This window comes from Hippocampus zosterae, chromosome 7 (genome assembly GCF_025434085.1).
Source record: "Hippocampus zosterae strain Florida chromosome 7, ASM2543408v3, whole genome shotgun sequence".
Classification (NCBI taxonomy): Eukaryota; Metazoa; Chordata; class Actinopteri; order Syngnathiformes; family Syngnathidae; genus Hippocampus; species Hippocampus zosterae.
In genome coordinates, this window is record NC_067457.1 from 17,912,505 (window position 1) to 17,932,592 (window position 20,088).

General features: G+C 57.0%; 3 protein-coding genes across 4 annotated transcripts in view; all 3 read left to right on the plus strand.

Annotated features, from left to right (window-relative positions):
* Window positions 1–16,690, plus strand: LOC127603509 (collagen alpha-1(XIV) chain-like). Its single transcript, XM_052069815.1, has 46 exons — window positions 1–302; window positions 666–782; window positions 857–1,000; window positions 1,071–1,151; window positions 2,279–2,437; window positions 2,523–2,642; window positions 2,718–2,882; window positions 2,971–3,120; window positions 3,525–3,694; window positions 3,748–3,874; window positions 3,965–4,110; window positions 4,188–4,317; window positions 4,676–4,815; window positions 4,907–5,033; window positions 5,110–5,264; window positions 5,357–5,489; window positions 5,621–5,665; window positions 5,749–5,888; window positions 6,245–6,374; window positions 6,596–6,718; window positions 6,803–6,952; window positions 7,041–7,157; window positions 7,653–7,802; window positions 7,880–7,954; window positions 8,054–8,193; window positions 8,306–8,429; window positions 8,524–8,667; window positions 8,746–8,910; window positions 8,980–9,018; window positions 9,098–9,236; window positions 9,317–9,459; window positions 9,537–9,646; window positions 9,802–9,960; window positions 10,032–10,109; window positions 10,217–10,357; window positions 10,462–10,557; window positions 13,807–13,860; window positions 13,965–14,018; window positions 14,106–14,159; window positions 14,367–14,438; window positions 15,060–15,095; window positions 15,173–15,239; window positions 15,330–15,518; window positions 15,610–15,687; window positions 15,758–15,913; window positions 16,145–16,690. The coding sequence occupies exons 1-46, from the start codon at window positions 224–226 to the stop codon at window positions 16,345–16,347; spliced, it is 5,514 nt and encodes a 1,837-aa protein (XP_051925775.1). The 5' UTR covers window positions 1–223; the 3' UTR covers window positions 16,348–16,690.
* cibar1 (CBY1 interacting BAR domain containing 1) overlaps window positions 13,141–20,088 on the plus strand; it is a 25,313-nt gene continuing 18,365 nt past the window's right edge. Inside the window, exon 1 of the mRNA XM_052069902.1 lies at window positions 13,141–13,144. The gene's annotated coding sequence lies outside the window, so the exon portion shown is untranslated. The remainder of the gene's footprint in view (window positions 13,145–20,088) is intronic.
* Window positions 17,486–20,088, plus strand: part of LOC127603523 (zinc fingers and homeoboxes protein 2-like) — a 7,818-nt gene continuing 5,215 nt past the window's right edge. The window contains exon 1 of one of the 2 annotated variants that reach the window (XM_052069849.1): window positions 17,486–18,289. The gene's annotated coding sequence lies outside the window, so the exon portion shown is untranslated. The remainder of the gene's footprint in view (window positions 18,290–20,088) is intronic. The other variant, XM_052069848.1, reaches the window with a different exon arrangement.

Sequence of the window (20,088 nt, forward strand, 5' to 3'; positions counted from 1 at the left end):
GTGCCGCGGGCGAGTGGGATTCAGGTTCAGATGAGCGGGACGCGCGGAGCGGGTCGGGCGTTTGTTGGGGGTTGTGCGAAGCGGAAGCTTATCGCGCGCGCGTGCACGCGCCGTCATCCCGCTGTGTCTGTCCGACCGACGCGGCGTTTCGCGCAGAGGAGAAGTTGGCCGCCAACTTTTGTGTTTGGATCCTTTTCTCCCCGAAGTCTAGTGCCGCTCCGCCATGACGTCACGCCAGTGGATGGTCACCGTGGGCTTCCTGCTCTTGATGCGCGTCCACGTCGCGCGTGTACAGGGACAAGGTCAGTTGGGGGCCCGGCCACGCACTCTGTCCGACGGGCTCGGATTGATGTCGACGTCATCGCGCGTTCACATTGGCGCGCCTTGATCGCCGCGGGATGCAGGCGCAGGCACAGGCGCACGTTTGCCTTTCTGCTGCAACCCATTTTTCTGCATTCGTCACTGTCGCTGCCTAAAATATGGACGAGATCGTTCATCTGCACAATTGACTTTGTTCTTAATTGGATGAAAAGCCATTTTGGCCTTTAATTGGAGGGGTGGGGGTGTCGTGCAAAAATATATTCACTTGTTCATTTCCCTGCGTGTGTTTGTCATCCTGCGCTCATCACGTTTGCCGCCGGTCACGGCGCATCTCCGGCGGTCAGTGTCTTCTCCGAGAAGGTTCCGGAGCAAAGTTCTCAGTCCCACACGGCTTTTGGTGTCCTGGAAGGAGCCCAAAGGTCCGCTCGACGGATACGTGCTGGCCTACAGCACGCGCCCCGGTAAGGCGGCCGCAAGCGCATACGTACGCACGGCGGCGTACGCGTGAATCTGACGGCCGTGCACGCGCAAACAGGTGGCGAGGAGACGGAGGTGAGCGTGGCGAAGGAGGACGCCGAGCTGCTGATCGACACCTTCGACGCCAGCAGAGACTACGCCTTCAAAGTGTATGCCCTCCGGGGGGCGCTAAGGAGCAAACCGCTGCTGGCCAGACACCAAGGTGAGGCGCCAGGTGACGTCACCCAGAGTGGACACTGACGGCTTTTTTTTTTGCTTTTGTCGGGGTTCAGCCGAGCGATCGGGACAAGAAAGGCTTCAGTCCCAAAGTCCGCAAGACGGCGGCCCCCCGCACGTCAACGCCATCACTGAAGGTAAGGCGGACCGGAGGTGACGACGCCCGAGGGTGTGACATCACGGCAGGAAGTCGAAAGGTCAACGTGTCCGTGACCGCCTTGAGTTCCGAGTTTGATTTGGGCGGTGGCCGAGTCGGCACCTCGCCGTACTGGGACAAGCAAATGAATTTTCCGCAATGGAAAACCACCGGTTTTGGTTTTGCCAAAGCCAAAGGACCAGTCAGACAGGGATTTGATGGACCCCTGTGGGAGCGGCGAGGCGCCGACCGGCATTCCGAGGGCTGCTCGGCCGCCACCGTCTTGTCGGCACTTGCCGAGCTGGCGGGCGTGGCTCGCACCTCCGCCGCCGACCCGTCAATCACGCCGGGGCCTGTACCCGCACGTTTGCTCCGCCGCCAGCCGCTTGTTTGTTTTTCTTGTCTTCTGATTGAGAAAAAGCCTTTGCTCGACTCGTGCCTGCCTTTCAATGACACGCCCCCCATTTTACGACTTTGCGTGACATGCACGCGCCGCACGAGAAGGTTGAGGCCGGAATCGAACCCACGGCCTCTGCGCTGTGAGGTGCAAGCCGGTCACCCACCGACGTGCCGCCCTGTAAAGATGGACAAAAGAAACGGGCGAACATCAAGATTTGTGCCCATCAAGTGTCCTCCTCTTTGAATGTTCAAATGCCTTCTTCGGGGTCCTGCTGACTTGTCCTGACTTGCGATGCGTTGGAAGGCAAAACCGAGCCCGGCCCCGGTTGTCATGACGAACACGACGGGGGAAAGGCGAGAACATTCCGCGGTCTTTCTGAAGCTTCCGCGAGCCCGGCATGATTCTGAACAAGTTGCGTCGCGTTGGGCGCTGAGACGAGCTTGCGGAACACGCCAGGAATTGCAAGAAGCTCAACTTTGACCTGCTGCCGCGTACCGCGTGGTCTTCCGGCCCATGTGTGTGTCTGTGTGTGGTGCCCGAGGTGTTCCGGTGCGTTGCTAAAAGTTGCCTTGTATGATGCGCATTCTTGTAAAAAAGTTCACAGATGACTGGCATTGAAAAACAAAACAAAACCCAACAAAAAAGATTTGATTCCTTACCTCCCGCTCGGAGACATTGTGCAAAGTCTCCACGGGTGCATGTGAGCGCTTGTGCCTGTGCCTGCTCAGGTGAGGAAAGGTTCACCTGCGACACGTCGGCCACCGCCGACGTGGTGATCCTGGTGGACGGCTCGTGGAGCATCGGCCGCAGCAACTTCCGACTTGTCAGAAGCTTTCTGGAGAACCTGGTGCAGGCCTTCGCGGTGGATGCGGATGGCACGCGTGTCGGTGAGCTCGCTCGCTCGCTTGCTCCCGGCCGCCTGCCTTTGATGTTGATTAAAGGGCGCGCGACATGATTTTGGCGCGTGCGCAGGCTTGGTGCAGTTCAGCGGCGAGCCCAGGGTGGAGTGGCACCTGAGCAGTCACGTGACCAAAGCGGCCGTCGTGGACGCCGTCAGGAACCTGCCCTACAAAGGCGGAAACACGCTTACAGGTACGCTAACGTCGCCCACCGCCGTGTTTGAACTTGCTTAGCGATCAAGGTGATGCGAAGATTTCCTCGCCGCAGGTTTGGCACTGACCTTCGTCCTGGAGAACAGCTTCAAAGCCGAATCCGGATCCAGGGCCCGTGTTCCCAAGGTCGCCATCCTGATCACGGACGGGAAGTCCCAGGATGATGTGGTGCCGCCCGCCCAGACCCTGCGGGACGCCGGGATCCGAGTCTTTGCCGTCGGTACGAGTCGGCGTGGCCGCCACGCGCTTTCCTGCAAGGTAGCGTTGACGTCCTTCCTTCCTCCCTACCTGCCGTCCTCGCCGGGCAGGCGTGAAGAATGCGGATGAGGACGAGCTGAAGGCCATCGCCTCGCCGCCCACCGACACGCACGTCTACAACGTGGCCGACTTTGACGTGATGGGCGACATCGTGGACGTTCTCACCAGGAGCGTCTGCCGCACAGTGGAGCAGCTGGCAGGTGCGCAAAGTCGGACGTTGACGTCGCGACCGTATCGGATGCGGCCATGGGTGAAGATGGGATTAATCACGCGCGGAGGTCGATGCGATGTGCTTTCAAGGAGGGCGGACAGTCTGACGTCGGCCTGTCAAATCTCAGACACGAGCGGTGCCGCAAGAATCATTGCGACGTCCGGCACGCAATCGAGCCACCCCGCCGGGCTCTCCGTTTAGGCGGTGGCCGTACGGCACATTGATTTCAACAAAGTGGGAGTCATAAGACATGACATCTATTCAAATGGACCGACTTTCCTGCGGGGTCAGCCCAAGGGAGGTGTGTCACATCCGATACGGACATGCCGATGAACCCTCGACCCGCCCGGAGATACGTCTAGTCCCCTCTCGCCAAGTTTGTTTGTTTCCTAGCTGGGGGCGATGCGGAGCCACCGCCCGAAAATGCGGCTCCTCCCCGTGATCTGGTGATCTCTGACATCACGGCTCGGAGTTTCCGCCTGACCTGGGCGCCGCCGGATGGCGAGGTGGAGCGCTACCGCGTGGTCTACTACCCGGCGAGCGGCGGCAAGCCGGAAGAGAAGGTAACGGCTGCGGCCTTCCCGAATGGCGCGGCGGTGACGCCTTGTGCTCGCAGGTGGTCCCGGGGTGGGAACGCAGTGTGTTGCTGGAGCACCTGAGCTCACTGAGCGACTACCAGGTGGCCGTGTTCGCTATCTACCGAAACGCCGCCAGCGAGGCGCTGAGAGGGAGCGCCAGCACGTGTACGTAGACCCGTACGCTGACGCCGAGGCCCCCCCCCCCCCACCCCCACCCCCGAGCCGAACCCTAACCTCGGCCGTGTCGACTCGCAGTGGCCCTGCCGGCCGTGGAGCGCCTGGACCTGTCCGACCCCACCCATGACACCGTGAGGGTCCGCTGGAGGGCCGCCCCCGCCGCCTCAGGATACATGATCCTCTACGCGCCGCTCAGTCAGGGAGAACCCGATGACGAGAAGGAGGTGAGGGGTGCCGAGCGTTGGGCGCGAGGGTATCGGGGTGTCGTGATGTCACCGTCATCTGATGACGTCGTGCGCAGGTGAAGGTGGCGTCCGATGTGGAGGAGGCGGTGCTTGAGGGTCTGACGCCGTCGACGGAGTACACGGTGACGGTCTACGCCATGTACGGAGAGGAGGCCAGCGACCCCGTCACCGGCCAGCTCAGCACGTGTAAGTTGGGACGGTGCTGCGGCCCAGAAGGCCGCTCGGTCTGCCGGGAGCCCCGGCGTCTTGTCTCTTCCCTGCCACACCCTTTTTTTGCCGCTTTCCGCTTCGTCACCTCAGCCTTTCATTAAGGTTCGTGACGGCTGGCCCGACGACGTCTGCGGCCGACGGCGCCGCTTCTTTCGTGTCGCGTCTTCTTTAATTCAAGTTGCCGAGATAAGCAGATTCCCAACATTCCTGAGGTCTCTTTGAGTTGTTGTCGCGCAAAACTTTGACGGATGGCTGAAACCGGGCCTGCTCGGTGACCGGCCCACCCGCCCCCGATTGGACGCCCGTGCCTCAGATGTGTGCTCGTCCCCCTCAGTGGCGCTGCTCCCGCCGACCAATCTGCGGCTGACGGACGTGGGCCACAGCTCCGCCCGACTCAGCTGGGACTCCGCCTCCGGGAAGGCCACGGGCTACAGCGTCATCTACGCCCGCAGTGACGGCGTCGAAAGTAACCAGGTCCAAAACAAGAAGACCAAAACAACACTGATAAATAGAAAGTACGCCTGTGAGCTGATGATGACGAGGAGGCCTTGGCGTGCATGCGTAGGTGGAGGCGGGCCGCGATACCTCCTGGTTGCTTCGCAACCTCAGCCCCCTGACAGAGTACACGGTGGGCGTGGTCGCCACGTACGACCAGGGGCGATCACAGCCGGCCACGCAAAGCTTCTCCACGGGTAAGCGTCGGGCCCCTCGCCCCGACGACGTCAAAGTCGCATTACGCGCCCACTCACGCGGGGGTTCCGTGCGCAGGGACCGTTCCAGAACCGGCCGACGTGAGGATCCATGACGCCTCCACTGTCGGCTTCCGGGTGTCGTGGCAGACCCCCGCTGACGACGTGGCACTCTACCGCCTCGGGTGGACACCCGCAGACGGTGGCAGTGATGGTGGCAGCGACAGCGGAGAGGTTAGTGTACGTGGCCGTGTGTGTGTGTGTGTGTATACTTGACGTCAAACACGAGTGTCGGCAACCTTCAAGATGCGCGTGTGCGCCGTCAGGTGCTGCTCAACGCCAACATAAACACCTACACGGTCACTGGACTCCGCCCCTCCACCGAGTACCAGGTCCTCGTGAGCGCCATCTATGGGAACGAGGTGGAGAGTGACCAGGTCGTGCTGCTAGAATACACCGGTACAATCCGCCCACACGCACACACACATCAACAGACACTTAACATGTACGCGGACGCGCGCACGCTCAGTCGCACACGTCGATTTTGGTGTTGACTCGAGTGTTGCTTTTTTGGGGGGATTCATTTGTAGTGGAGAAAACAACCACTGCCGCTCTGGTAACTGCCATCGTTCCAGGTGAGTTTTCTTTAGCCCCACCCAGTCGAACAGTGAGCACCCCTTTAATGTCTCTGTCGTTTTTGTTGCTTTTGCGAACGCAGCACCCCGCGGCGGTGTGCGGGACATGACCGTCGATGACCAAACCGCCTTTAGCCTGCGGGCGTCATGGCAACACTCGGACGCCCACGACGTCCGCCATTACCGCCTCAGCTACGGCAGTGCGGATGGCAACCAAGAGACGGTAAGAAGGGATCGTTAAAAGAAGATGAAACTGCGAGACCACATGCTTAAGGGAAGATAAGATAACATAAGAGGTCAATTGAACAGAAATCTAGAGAGTCACGTCGTCCAAGTCCACCCCTTGTGGCAAAATCGGGCCTGCGACATTCAACACGTGTCAGTTTTTGGTGGCCATCCGCAAATGTCAAAACTCACGTGATCCCGTTCAAATGTGGAACGGCGGCGAGACCCACGTTGTTGGCCACTCGCCAAAAAGCGCCAGCATATAGACCGCTGTACCGCGCCGATATTTGTGTGTGCGAATCGGGCAGTCGCGGGCCGAGATGAGCTGACGTCTTGTTTGTTTTGCCGTGTCAGAGGACGCTTCCGTCCACCCAGACCAGTTTGGTTTTACAACCGCTGTTGGCCGACACCCTGTACAAAATGGCCGTCACGCCCGTCTATCCGGATGGAGATGGAGCAACGGTCACGGCCAGTGGACGCACGCGTACGTTGGTTGCCGTGCTGAGGAAAATCAAGGCGCTGATTCTCCTTAGCCTGTAATCCTGGGCGCTCTCCCTGTGCCGTCTTTCTACCCGTCTCTCTTCTTTCTCTCCATTTTCTTTCTGTCTCTCCATCTTTGTCACCCTTACCTTTCCGTCCGTCTGCCCGTTCTTTCTGGGTCTCACTGGATCTGTCCGTCCCATCCTCTTTCCGTCTGTCTCTCAGTTCCACCGCTGCCTCCCAGGAATCTGCGCGTTTCGGAGGAATGGTACAACCGTTTTCGGATTAGCTGGGACCTTCCCGGTTCTCCCACAACGGGCTTCCGCGTGGTGTACCAGCCACTGTCGGGTGAGTGGGTCCGGCGGACACCGGCATCGTTGGCGCCGCCGCTTGTGAGATGGTCCTCTCAGGATCGCCCCACGCCACCCGCAGGACCCGGACCCGCACTGGAGACCTTCGTGGGCGAGGACGTGAGCACCATGATGATCGTCGGCCTTCTGAGCGGCGCCGAGTACGGAGTCAAAGTTCTGGCGTCTTACGGCGGCGGATCCAGCGAGCCGCTGTCGGGCCGGGCCAGGACACGTGAGTATTTCGGAGCCGTCGCCTTCGATCCCACCTTTCGACCTCCGTGCCAGTTGAAGATGAACGACGCGCACCGGTGCCCCGGCAGTCCCGTTGGCCGTGACCGAGCTGAGCGTTCACCGGCGGGGACCGAGCGGCATGTGCGCTCAGTGGCGGCCGCAGAGACACGCCGCCGCCTACAGAGTCGTCATCGAGTCCCCCGGCGGTGAGTCCCGGTGCCGCCTGCCGACGACCGCCATTGATTCCTCAGGTGTCTCAAGTACAGGGCAAAGCAAATATGGTCAGGGGCGGGCTTTGTGTCCAGGCTACGTGGTCGTTAAAATGGATTCCAGGTTTCCTCTCGCCGCAGGGCGAGTTGCCGTTTGATTGTGGAGACCCGGACTGATTGTGGCTTTTATCTGAATTTGGAGCAATCGTGTGACAAGTTGACCTCGGGCACGTTCCTTGTTGGTCGAAACAAATCGGTGTCCTTGAGTTTTCGTTTTGAGACTCTGTCGCGTTGTATTTTTCATTTGCAATCGTTTGCACTTGGAAAGAGAATGTGGGTAGCCGGTCACCGGTGAGATGGCTTAAGCTTGAAAATGTTTTGTCAGAGAAGTATCACGATCCGATGTAAAATGTCCGAGGGACAACAATAGAAAAGCAGTTGATTCCTATGAGTTGAGAACAAACAACACGGTTGCCACCCTCTTCGTGGCAGGCGGTCACGTGGAGGAAGCCAAGCTGAGCGCAGGATCCAGCCGGCACTGTTTCGGCAACTTGAGACCCGGGACGTCGCACAAGGTCAGCATTTACGCCCGACTGCAGGACGGAACGGAAGGCCCGGCCGTGTCCGCCACCGACGAGACTGGTGAGTGTCGGCGGACCGATGGTAAGGCGGCTTGACCCGGAAACGTAACTGTCGCGGCTTTGCCACTCCTTGTCCAGAAGCCGTCCCCGCCCCGACGACCGCCCTGCCGCCAATCACCACCCCGCTTCCCACGGTTCCCCCTGCCAAGGAAGGTAAGCGCATGTTCAACCGACCACCTGCCTGACAAAAAGATGAGGGGATTACTGACGTTATGGGGACATTCTCTCTCGCTCTCACACACACATACGCAGTCTGCAAGGCAGCCAAGGCCGACCTGGCGTTCTTGGTAGACGGATCCTGGAGTATCGGTGATGACAATTTCCTGAAGATCATTGGGTTCTTGTCCAGTACCGCCGGGGCGCTGGACCAGATTGGACCTGATGGCACCCAGGTAGGCTTCCCAGGAACGCCGCAGCTTGGCCTTCACCTCCGGCCAGCCTGTCGGCTTATCTTCACTCGGGTCACATGATCAAGATGGCGAGTCCACGTGCGATGTGCCACAGGTTGCCATCGCTCAGTTCAGCGACGACACGCGCACTGAGTTTGCGTTGGACGCGTACGACGACAAGGAGCGCCTCCTGGACGCCATCAACAAAATCTCCTACAAGGGAGGAAACACCAAGACAGGCAAGACATGATCCGTGATCCGTGATCACGCGATGGGATGACAGCGATGCCGTGCTCGGAGCGCCCTCTGCAGTGATGCGCTCTGTCTGCTTAGGTCGCGCGATCCGGCACATGAAAGACAACATCTTCACAGCAGAGGGCGGAGTCAGGAGGGGAGTCCCCAAGGTGCTGGTGGTCCTCACCGATGGCCGATCGCAGGATGACGTCAACAAGGTCTCCAAGGAGATGCGGATGGAAGGTCAGGAGAGGTCCCGGTGGAGCTCGCTGTCCCGCAATGCCCCCATGCTGAGCCGTAAACCCTGCGGCGTCCTGACAGGCTTCATCATCTTCGCCATCGGCTTCGCTGACGCCGACTATGGGGAATTGGTGAGCATCGCCAGCGAACCCAGCGACAGACACGTCTTTTTTGTGGACGACCTGGACGCCTTCAAGAAGATCGAAGAGAAGCTGGTGACCTTCGTTTGCGAAGCTGCCACGGCCAGTGAGTGAGCGGCGGCCAGGAACGTCCCCAATGACTTTTTGCTTCAAGACCGTTTTGGTGTGTCCGCAGCCTGTCCGTCAGTGGCCATGACCGGCGGCCCCGCTCCTGGTAAGACTCCGAGCCATTTTACCGGGGTTGCTCGTCCCGGATCTCCCCAGAAATGACGATGCCTCCGGCGCTTGCTTAGGCTTCCGCATGATGGAGCTTTTTGGGTTGTTGGAGGAGCGCTACAGCAGCCTGGCCGGCGTTTCCATGGTACCAGGAACCTTTAACGCATTTCCGTGCTTCCGCCTGCACGACGGCGCTCTCCTGGCTCAGCCAACCAGGTTCTCCTTCATCTCGGCTGAAAAAAGAGCACGCCTGTGCTGAGAACTTGTCATGTTCAGTACGCTCGGCCTCCCTTCAGGTTGCTGCACCCTGAAGGACTTCCGTCAGACTACACCATTACGCTGCTGTTCCGCCTGCTGCCCAGCACCCCGCAGGAACCTTTTGCTCTTTGGGAGGTCTTGAACCAGGACCGCGATCCGCTGGTGGGCCTCATCCTGGACAGTGAGTCTGGAATCTCGAGTGCACAATGTCTGGAGGCTGGCGGAGTTCTACGTCACCGGTGTCGATTCACGGCGCAGATGGAGGAAAGACCTTGACTTTCTTTAACAACGACTACAGAGGACACTTTCAGACCGTCACCTTCGAGGGTCCGCACGTCAAGAAACTTTTCCACGGGAGCTTTCACAAGGTTAGCATGCCACTGCTGCGTTTTGCCTCTGTGATTGTATCCCGCTTTGGCGGCCGCAGCGCCCCCAAGTGTGGCCGCGTACAAACGTAGAAAAGGGCCACATGGTTGTCCTCCGGTGAAGAAACCTAGTCCACTAAAAGGCGTCCTCCGCGCAGCTTCACGTGGTGATCAGCAAGACCAGCGCCAGCGTGCTCGTGGACTGCCAGGCCGTGTCCACCAAAGCCATCGAGGCGGCGGGAAACATCAGCACGGCCGGGATGGAGGTTCTGGGCAGGATGGTTCGCTCCAGAGGGAAGAAGGACAACTCGGCACCAGTAAGACCCGAGGAGACACCGCTGGCTTTTGCGCTGGGTTAGGGCAGCCACTGACGATCACCGTGTTGCAGTTTGAGCTCCAGATGTTCGACATTGTGTGCAGCACCTCGTGGGCCTCCAGAGATCTGTGCTGTGAACTTCCTGGTTTGGTTAGTCCTCCGTACACGTCCGGGGCCATATGCTCAGTGATCTAACGGCCGTGCCTCCCTCTTCATCATGCCGACGCCACCGCATCTTTATCGCATGACCACCAAAGCGCAACGAGGCCCAGTGTCCTGCCATGCCCAAGGCCTGCACCTGCACCCAGGACAGCAAAGGTCCCGCAGGGCCAGCTGGACCCCCTGGTGGGCCGGGAATACGAGGAGCCCGTGGTGATCGTGGAGCACCCGGTCCAGTGGTGAGTGCTGATCCGAATGGAGACGGGGATTTCGGGTCCAGTTCTTGATTGGGAGGGACCTTGTGATCCAATCTCTGTACAACGTGACGTCAACTCTTCCCCAGGGGCCGGCTGGACTGGTCGGTGAGCCCGGAGCACCAGGAGCCCAGGGGGCCCCAGGACCACACGGGCCCAGCGGACGCTCCATCAGGGGTGCCCCAGTAAGACCCCCAGCATCTTTGCATGCGCGCAGTCACGTGCATTTCAAATGCAAGTTCGGCCATTAACAATCCTTTGTCCCTTCCCAAACCAAGGGCGTCAAATGGGCGACGTCAAATTGTCCCTTTAGATCAGGGGTGTCAAACACATTTTTTATCGCAGGCCACTTTGGAGTTACGGCTTCCCTCAGAGTGCCGGTGCAAAGTCGCAACGTTATTTATCAGAATCAGAATCAGAATCATCTTTATAGGCCAAGTATGTAGAACACACAAGGAATTTGTCTCCGGTATAACACGCTGCACTAGTATCATCGTAAACAACAAAATCATTGAACCATTTTAGAGTATACCAGTAGTTTTGTAGTACCATTTTGTGGTGCAAGAGTGACTATGTCAGTGACTGTTTAAGGAGTTAATGGCTAGAGGGAAGAAGCCGTTTAAATGTCTACTGGATTTGGTGCGCATGGATCTGTAGCGTCTGCCAGAGGGGAGTGGCTGAAAAAGGTGGTGGGCAGGGTGCGGGGGATCCAGGAGGATTTTCCGTGCCCTTGTCTTGATTCTTGCAGTGTGCAAGTCCTCAAGAGTGGGTAGGGCGGTGCCAACGATTTTTTCTGCCGTCCTAACTGTCCGTTGAAGTCGGATTTTGTCCTTTTTTGTGGCGGCCCCAAACCAAACCGTGATGGAAGAACACAGGATTGATTCGATGACTGCCGTGTAGAACTGTCGTAGCACCTCCTGTGGCAGGCCATGCTTCCTCAGCAGCCTCAGGAAGTACATCCGCTGCCGGGCCCTTTTCAGGATGGAGATGGTGTTGACTTCCCACTTCATGTCCTGGGAGACTGTGATTCCCAGGAACTTGAAGGTCTCGACGGTTGACACAGGGCAGTTGGATAGTGTGAGGGGCAACTGTGGAGAAGAATGTTTCCTGAAGTCCACGATCATCTCTACAGTCTTGAGCGTGTTCAGCCCGAGGTTGTGTCGGCCGCACCAGAGCTGCAGCTGGTCCACTTGTTGGCGGTAGCGCAGACTCGTCGCCGTCTTTGATGAGACCGATGACCGTGGTGTCGTCTGCGAACTTTATGAGTTTGACAGCTGGATCTGTTGAGGTGCAATCGTTTGTGTAGAGAGAGAAGAGCAGTGGCGAGAGGACACATCCCTGTGGGGCTCCAGTGCTGGTGGTGCGTATTGATGATGTTGTTGCTCCCAGTCTCACCTGTTGTGTCCGTCCCGTCAGGAAGCTGAGGATCCACTGGCAGATCGTGGGGGCCACACCGAGGTGGAGTAGTTTGGGGGTGAGGAGTTCCGGGATGATGGTGTTGAACGCATAGCTGAAATCCACAAACAGAATCCTTGCGTAGGTCCCTGTGCTGTCGAGGTGCTTGAGGATGTAGTGCAGACCTATGTTGACTGCGTCTTCCACAGACCTGTTTGCCCGGTAGGCAAACTGGAGAGGGTGCAGCAGGGGTCCAGTGACGTTCTTTAGGTGGTTCAGCACAAGGCGTTCAAAGGACTTCATGACCACAGACGTCAGGGCGACAGGCCTATAGTCGTTCAGTTCCGATGTTGCCGATTTCTTGGGAACTGGGATGATGGTAGACTGTTTGAAGCAGGATGGGACCTCACACAGCTCCAGGGATCTGTTGAAGATTTGTGTGAAGACCGGAGCCAGCTGGTCAGCGCAGACTTTCAGGCAGGAGGGGGACACTTTGTCGGGCCCCGGAGCTTTCTTGATCTTTTGCTGCTTGAAGAGCCGTCTCACGTCCTGTTCGTGGATCTGTAGTGGAGAAAAAGAGGGTGGGGGGGTAGGTAGAGTGGTTTCTGGTAGAGGTGGGTGTGTGTGGGAAATGGGGGTGTCCTTTTCAAATCGGCAGAAAAACATGTTTAGTTCATTAGCAAGACCCTTATTGTTCACTGTTTGGGGGGATGGCATTCTATAGTTAGTGATTGCTTTCAGGCCATTCCATACAGATGCAGTCGTTAGCAGAGAACTGGTTTTTCAGCCTCTCTGCATAGCTTCTCTTTGCGATGTTAATTTCCTTTGTCAATTGGTTTCGGGCATGTTTGTACAGTGCCCGATCTCCACTTCTAAATGCGGCCTCTTTCTCTTTCCTGAGTTGCCTGAGTTTGGGAGTAAACCATGGCTTGTTATTGTTGAAAGAGCGGAAGGACTTCGTTGGTACACACATGTCCTCACAGAAACTGATGTATGATGTTACAGTGTCTGTGTATTCATCCAGTGTGCCCGTTGAAGTTTCAAAGACGCCCCAATCAGTGCATTCTTGTAGAGCTAGCTTTGCTTCATCTGTCCATTTTTTCACAGTCTTAACAACCGGTTTAACACATTTGAGTTTTTGTCTGTATGTAGGTATTAAGTGGATTAAATTGTGGTCAGAAAGACCCAATGCTGCACGGGCGACCGATCGGTATGCATTTTGATTGTTGTATAGCAGTGATCTAGAATGTTGCCTTCTCTGGTGAAACAGTCGATGTGCTGCTTATATCTGGGAAGTTCACGGTTAAGATGTGCTCTATTAAAATCGCCCAAAATGATCAGGGGTGACTCTGGGTATTTTAGTTCGAGTTTGTTTACTTGTTCGGCTAGCGTTTGTATCGCCGTGTTAGCGTTAGCTTGTGGCGCAATGTAAACACCGACTAGTAAAAAGGAGGTGAACTCACGTGGCGAGTAGAATGGCTTGCAGTTTAAAGATAGCGACTCCAGGTCCGGGCTGCGGTGTGCGTCGAGCTTCGTGACATCAGTGCACCATTCTTCGTTGATATAGAAGCAAATCCCACCACCTTTCGATTTCCCTGATAGCTCCGTGTCGCGGTCGGCTCGGAGAAGGCGGAAGCCGGGTAGATGTAGCGCGGGATCTGGATGGCGGTCACTGAGCCAGGTTTCAGTGAAGCAGAGCGCAGCAGAACGTGCAAATGTTTTGTTGGTCTTTGCGAGGAGACCATTATTACACATGACAATTTGACATTTCAGTATAGATTTCAACAAGAATCATGATAGTTGACACACATGATTTGCTCCCGCGGGCCACGTAAAATGACGCTGGGGGCCGGATCTGGTCTTGACACAAGCCCACCAAGTCCATTCAAGGCCTGTTCTTTAATCTCTGTGTGGGGTCTGCCAGCGAAAAAAAAAGTCGAAAATATGAAAAATCCTCCCGTGTGTACATGGCCCTCGTGTGCATCTGCACGTGTGTGTCTTCTGGTTCTACGTGTCTTCATGCCTGTCTTCACGTGCAGGGTGCTCCGGGTGAGCGAGGACAGAAAGGAGAGTCAGGTCAACAAGGTCTGCAGGTAAATGCTAGCAACGTGCACGCACTCAGGTGCACGTGAGTGACATGAAACACGCCTTAATGTGTGCTTGTGATTTAAGTGACCGTGAGTGACCTCTATTTCAGGGCGTGGCCGGACGAGTGGGCACTCCAGGCAGAGAAGGACCCCCCGGCCCCAGAGTGAGTCGCCTTGCACCCTCTCTCGTCACCACGCTTTGTTGTGACTCACACACACAGACACACCGCCGTTTTTTTTCTCATCTGCAGGGGCTGTCGGGCAAAGACGGTCCTCCCGGCCAACCGGGCCCCTCCGGAACTATTGTAAGTGGTTACGAATGACGCAAAGTTGTACTGTGGGGATTCTTGTGTTGCGACATCAACGACGTTCCCAGCAGGCGCTTTGTGGGATTGCCTCGCCGTCAGCAGGCTTTTCTTGACTCAACTCAACTTCAGTCTGTGTGGTACCACAGTCTGTGTGAAAACACCAGGGGCCCCAACATTGAACCTTGATTTTCCTCTCATCCGCAGGGAAGTCCAGGAGCTCCGGGGGCCCCCGGTACCACAGGACCCCCAGGAAAACAGGGCGACCTTGGGCCGCCGGTGAGTCCGACCGCTGAACATCAGACAAGCCATTTAGTCATCATGGCTCTGACCAAATTTGCCAGGGGGACAGGAAGTGCAGGAGATTGCTGGTGGCGGACCTCCTGTCCTGTCCAGCCCAACATTCCGGGACTTCTTCTCAGAAGAAGTGTCTTTCTTGTCGTCACCACATGCGTACGGGGTTTGTTTAATCTGCCCTCGCATTTTAACCCATCACAGTAGTGAACCACGATAAACACGGCCGCAACGAGGCGACTCGCAGCAAGCTCTACCGACTGAACTAGCCGGACGTGAAGGAAAGGGCTGGTCGGGGATTTGAATCGGGGACCACTCCAAGTGGTCTCTGAGGCCAACAAAGTTCAAAAGGCGCTCTCAACTGTACCGGTGTCAAACTGAGAAGGTTGTGATCCAGAGACACATTAGCCCTTGTGCCATGGCCCCACAAGAAGAAACTCCAAATAGCAGAGGATGCTTCCCAGCCGTCCGCCCCCAGCTCCTTTCTGCCGCCCAACTGCAGTCAGCCAATTGAGGAATCTTATCAACATTCCGACTGGTCGTCATCCATCTGGGCAGATCGAGAGTGTTTTCTTTCCATTGTCACTGTTTTCCTTCTCGCCGCAGGGTCCTCCAGGAACCAGGGGCGACAAAGGTGAACGGGTATGGCATCTTCTTTCCAACCCGCCGCCATTTTTAGTCTCCTCCTCTGAAGTGACTTTGTTGTTTGGCATTGCTAGGGCGACCTGCAGTCGTCGGCCACAGTCCAGACCATCGCCAGGCAGGTGTGTGAGCAGCTCATCCAGAGTGAGTATGGTAGCATGGCATGCTAGCCGTCGGAAAAGGTGCCACGGACGCCCACTTCTCCAAAGCTAACCGGCGCCACGCTGGTTGCAGGTCACATGGCTCAGTTCAACGCCATCCTGAACCACGCACCGAGCTCATCCGTGACTATCCGCAGCGTCCCGGGACCTCCTGGAGAGCCTGGTCGAAATGGATCCCCAGGGCCGCAAGGGGAACAGGGCCCCTCTGGAAGGCCCGGTTTCCCCGGACAAAACGGCCTGAATGGCCAACCTGGAGAACAAGGTGCGCTGCCCCGAGCGGATGAACTGGCAACCCCAAACTGGAATCTTGTCAACTAATGTGCGCGTCCATGGCGTGCATGTGGTGTGCGCAGGTCCCCCGGGCGAGAGAGGAGAAAAGGGCTCTCCTGGTGTCGGGGTTCAAGGCCCCAGAGGACCGCCGGGACCTCCTGGTCAGCCTCTCATGATCTTTGTCCTCCTCGCCAAGAGGTCGTGTCCTCACGTCGCGCCATCTTGCCGCAGGTCCCCCGGGCCAAGGCAGACCGGGCAGCCAGGGACCGACCGGAAGACCCGGGAACTCGGGGGTCCCGGGACGTCCCGGGGTTCCCGGCCCGGTGGGCTCTGCCGGGCCTCCCGGTTACTGTGACCAGAACTCCTGCGTGGGCTACAACGTCGGAGGTACGACGTGATGGCCGCCCACCGGGAGTGGTTTTAGGTGCTTTGCGTTTGGGGGCGGCTGTATTCTTTTTCCAAGCTCTCGTCAGCCTCTTCCTGTCCCACTAACCAAATCGAGACCTATTCGAGTGTCTGCGATGCCTGTATTCGGGGCTGACACTCATGCGGACGCGTCGCTCCGACGCGGCGCAGACTGACGGGCTGAGTTGAGTGTCGGCATTGCTGTTCCCGCAGTCCAACTGCCGTCCAACATCTTCCCCAACTATGGCGAGGTGGAGGACGAAGACCCGTACCGCTACTACCAGCCCGACTACCCGCCGCCGCGGCCCATCCAGCATGCAGAGCTTGACCCGGACCGCTCAGTACAGGAGCTGAGCCCCCAGGATGAGGGAGCGGGGCCGGACAGGAGGCTGAGGAGAGGAAGCGCCAGGAAGTGATGTCACCGAATTGTCAGAGTGAGGCGGAGAGCCCGCGGACGGAGCGTAGCTAACACATGTAATCTCTGTACATGATTCTCATTCAACAGCATTTCAGGAGCTCAGGTAGTTGCCCCACTCCCCCATCTACCCACCCACACCCCGGTAGGCGGAGCTAATGGGCAGATGTGACCCCAGCTCTCTGCGTCTGACCGGCCGCCGTCCATAAAAATGTTGGCCGCTCAGAAAGGGGGCACGTGATGACGCTTGACATCCAACAAGTGTTTGATTGAACTTGTGGCAGCAAAAGTAATTTATTTGGACGACTTCCTGTCCAGTTTGTCAACACAATAAAAGATTGACAGTACAGTCAAAGTGTGATGCGTCATGACAAGACGGTCAAGAGTGACGCCCGCGTGCGTTTGCAAACGTCATCCTGGCTCACCGCAGTGAGACCCCAAGAACCGTGTGAAAAAAGCTCTTCCGTTTGACACCATTCATGTCTTTGTGACTTCATCATCCACATCTTTTCATGTCTTCATACTTGAAGGTTTCCTTCTCCGTCCTTGAACCGACCTCTTGTCGCCTCCTGGTGACTTCACCACCTTTTCATGTCGTCATCTCCTCGTGTATTATTCATTTCTTCATTGCTGTGCCATTCATGTACGCATCTTTTCATCACATCTTGAAAGGTCCTCGCCTCTTTGGATTGTTCTCACTTGTTTTCATGCGCACTTGTTTATTTTCTAATTACTTCCTCTGTTCCTGTGTTCATCTTTTCAAATCTTTGTGATGACCACCGCTTCATGTCTTCACCCCAGTGCCTCCTTTCAGGCAGCTGCACTTTTTTTTCCTCCTAGGTTGCCAAGCAGCGTTGGCCAAGCTCTTCCCCTATTGGCTGGCGCTGGCTGCCTGGCAACCTCATCTGACCCCAGTCCTTCGGAGACCGCGCCCACGCGAGCTCCACGGTGAAAAAAAGAAACATCATTTTCAGCAGCAAAAACTTGACAGGTAACCCCCCCCCCCCCCAAAAAAAGGAATGTTCAAAATATGTACCCTCACTAGGGTCTTCATCACGTCCCGGGGTCGAAGGCCACGTGTAGTTCCTGCAGCGTCGTGCAGGTGTCGCCCCGCTCCAAGATGCGTCATCACTCCATCACGATGGGTTCAGAAGTCGACGAGACAGGAGGGGAGCCGTTTGTCCGGCCGTAGAACTCTTGTGACGTCACGACCTCCGCGTCCCGGTGATCTGCACGGGTTGAGGGCGAGGACATTAAATTTGCACAAATGCGAATGAGTGATGACGTAGGAGGGCCCGTGGTGCTGAACGAGCGCCCCTCCTTCCCCCCCAATGAGTGTGCGTGCGCGCGCGCGCCCTCTCGCCAATTGGATGTTTGCTGCTCCACGCGAGACTGCTTGACGGCTCCTTGACGCCACACCGCCAGGTAAGAAGCAAGACGGACACTTGGGCAACTCGTCGCTAGTCCGTTCGGGTCTATTTGAACCAAGTGGGAGTCGCAAAAGTCAACTTTGAAGCGCGGCCGCCGTTCGACCGCAGGCTAGGTTCGGCTCGGTTCGCCCGCCCTCTGGTTCGCTCGACGACGGAGCCGAAAGTGTCTGGAGTGGGGGGAGAGTTGTATCGTCACGCAGTCGCGAGCGCCGCCGCCTTTCCTCGACTCGGGGGGCAACTTTGGTCGCCCCCCACCCCCGCCTTCCACCCCTCGCTGGTCTAGTGAAAGTGCATCCCGAATGTTAGCCGTTAGCCGGCTAGCTTCTGGCTGAAGAGGAGGCTAACTTGTTTAGCTTGGCCGAGCCGTTCCGGTTCTGCTCGGGCTGTTTTGCCCGGCCGAGTTTACGGGCTCGCTCGAGTGCTTGTCGTCCGCCGGCGCCGCCGCCTACTCCTCCTCCTGGAAGTCTGCGTTTGACAACGCTAAGCTAACACCAGACGCCGGGGTCATCCGAGGTAACCTCACTGCGAGTGTGTACATGTGAACGCGATGTGTTCGAGTACATCTTAGTGTATTGTGTGCGCTTTTTGATTGTGTACATGAATGTGTGTGTTTGTGTTAGTTTTTTTGTTTGTGTCGGAGTAAATTTTTGTGCGTGCGCAGTGCTGCGCCCGGGCTGTCATTTTGTCCAGTGGAGCTCACGAGCTGAGTAAGTTATGTGATTGACCCCCCCCGCCCCCCACACTTTTTTTTTTAATATGATTTTTGAAATGGTCACTGCGGTGCAGATAACTGATCGTCTTCTTGGACTTGAGCGTCACATGAACGTCACATCATCCATGTGTCGGGAAAGGCGCGGCTCGCCACCGACCTCGACCAAGGGTAGACCTGTTGTTAGTTTTGGGGCAGTTGTTCGTCACGCCATCAGAACGGGACTCAGCGGACACTTGAATCGCGTTCGAGGCCGCAATGGCACGCCGCGACCTTTGCACTTTTGTTGTTTGTGTTCTTGCGGCCGGACGCGTCTTCCTCTTAAGATCGGGATTGGATGGAATGGCTTCAGAGCTCCGCGTGGCGGACAGACGGCGCAAGTACGCCGCTCTGCGCGACACGCGCTTTCCGGAGCCGTGCGGTGAGTTGCTGTCAGTTGCTCCGATGTCGATAAAGAATGATGTTTAATTCATGTAATTTTTTTCGTTTTGTACTTTGGGGTGTGGCAAAACGGCGGCGTCCCAAGTCGCCGCTCTGCGCGCCACAGAAAAAGATGCTTTTCTCCACTTTTGGCTCAGAAAGTGGCCTTCTGGCTGAAGCCGGCGAACGGTCTGCTGCGGATTAGCGCCGAACCGAAGAAGCTTGAACCAAAGTTTGCTCTTTGTCACGGTGAACGGGTGCTGAGCTTCTGACAGAAGCCCTCTTTTGCCGGATCTCGAAATGCTCACCAACAGACGATTGAGACGCAAATGCGACTTCTCGCCGGGAGCTTCGGTCCAACCGGCGGCTGCCTTGGCCACGCCCCCTCCATCCAAACAAACATCATGTGTCTGCCTATTGAGCACAAACGGCTCGCTGTTGGCAAACTGGCGCCATTTCCAGACAAACCCGTTTCACCAAAAGTGCCCCGAGGGAGCCAGGAATCGAAAAAGAAGCGACAATATGTCCTCAGACCTCACGGGATGGCGGCCGCCGCGCAGCCTCATTGTGTTTGCTCACAGCCCAGGCGGCCTGCATGTGCCGCTCGCCGAATGTCGAACCAAAAGTTCCAAAGGCTTCACGTGTTTTCGAGGGCGGTTTCCACCCTCGGAGATGAAAGGTCACCTTGTTGAGGGGCTGCGTCGACCGCCACGGCACAAAATATCAAGGACGCGATCGGAGAGCCCCCGCAGTAAATCGGCTTCAGCCACAACGGAATCGATGGCTATTTTGATCTCAGCCGTTCTGCCCCCAAACTCTGGAACTCACTTCCACCCAACATCCGAAATATCGATTCTCTTCCCACATTCAAAAGCCGCCTCTTCAAAATCGCATCCTCCGTTGAAATTCATCTCTTCTTTGATTATTTCTAATTTTATCCAAGCGAAACGGCGAAGCGCACAATGCGAGCGCGGGAGGTCCGCTCATTTTTTCTCGGTGGTCACTTCCTGCTTGGTGTGAGGCCCCCCCGATCGCTTTTTCCGCGCGCCTGTCGCTTCACTTTCTGCGGTGCGGCAAGGGCAAATGGTGTTCTCTGCTGCTGTTGCCACGGCAACAGCAACACAATGTTACCCCCCTCGGTCCCAGATAACGCGCGCACGCGCGTTTTTCATGGTGCTCGAGC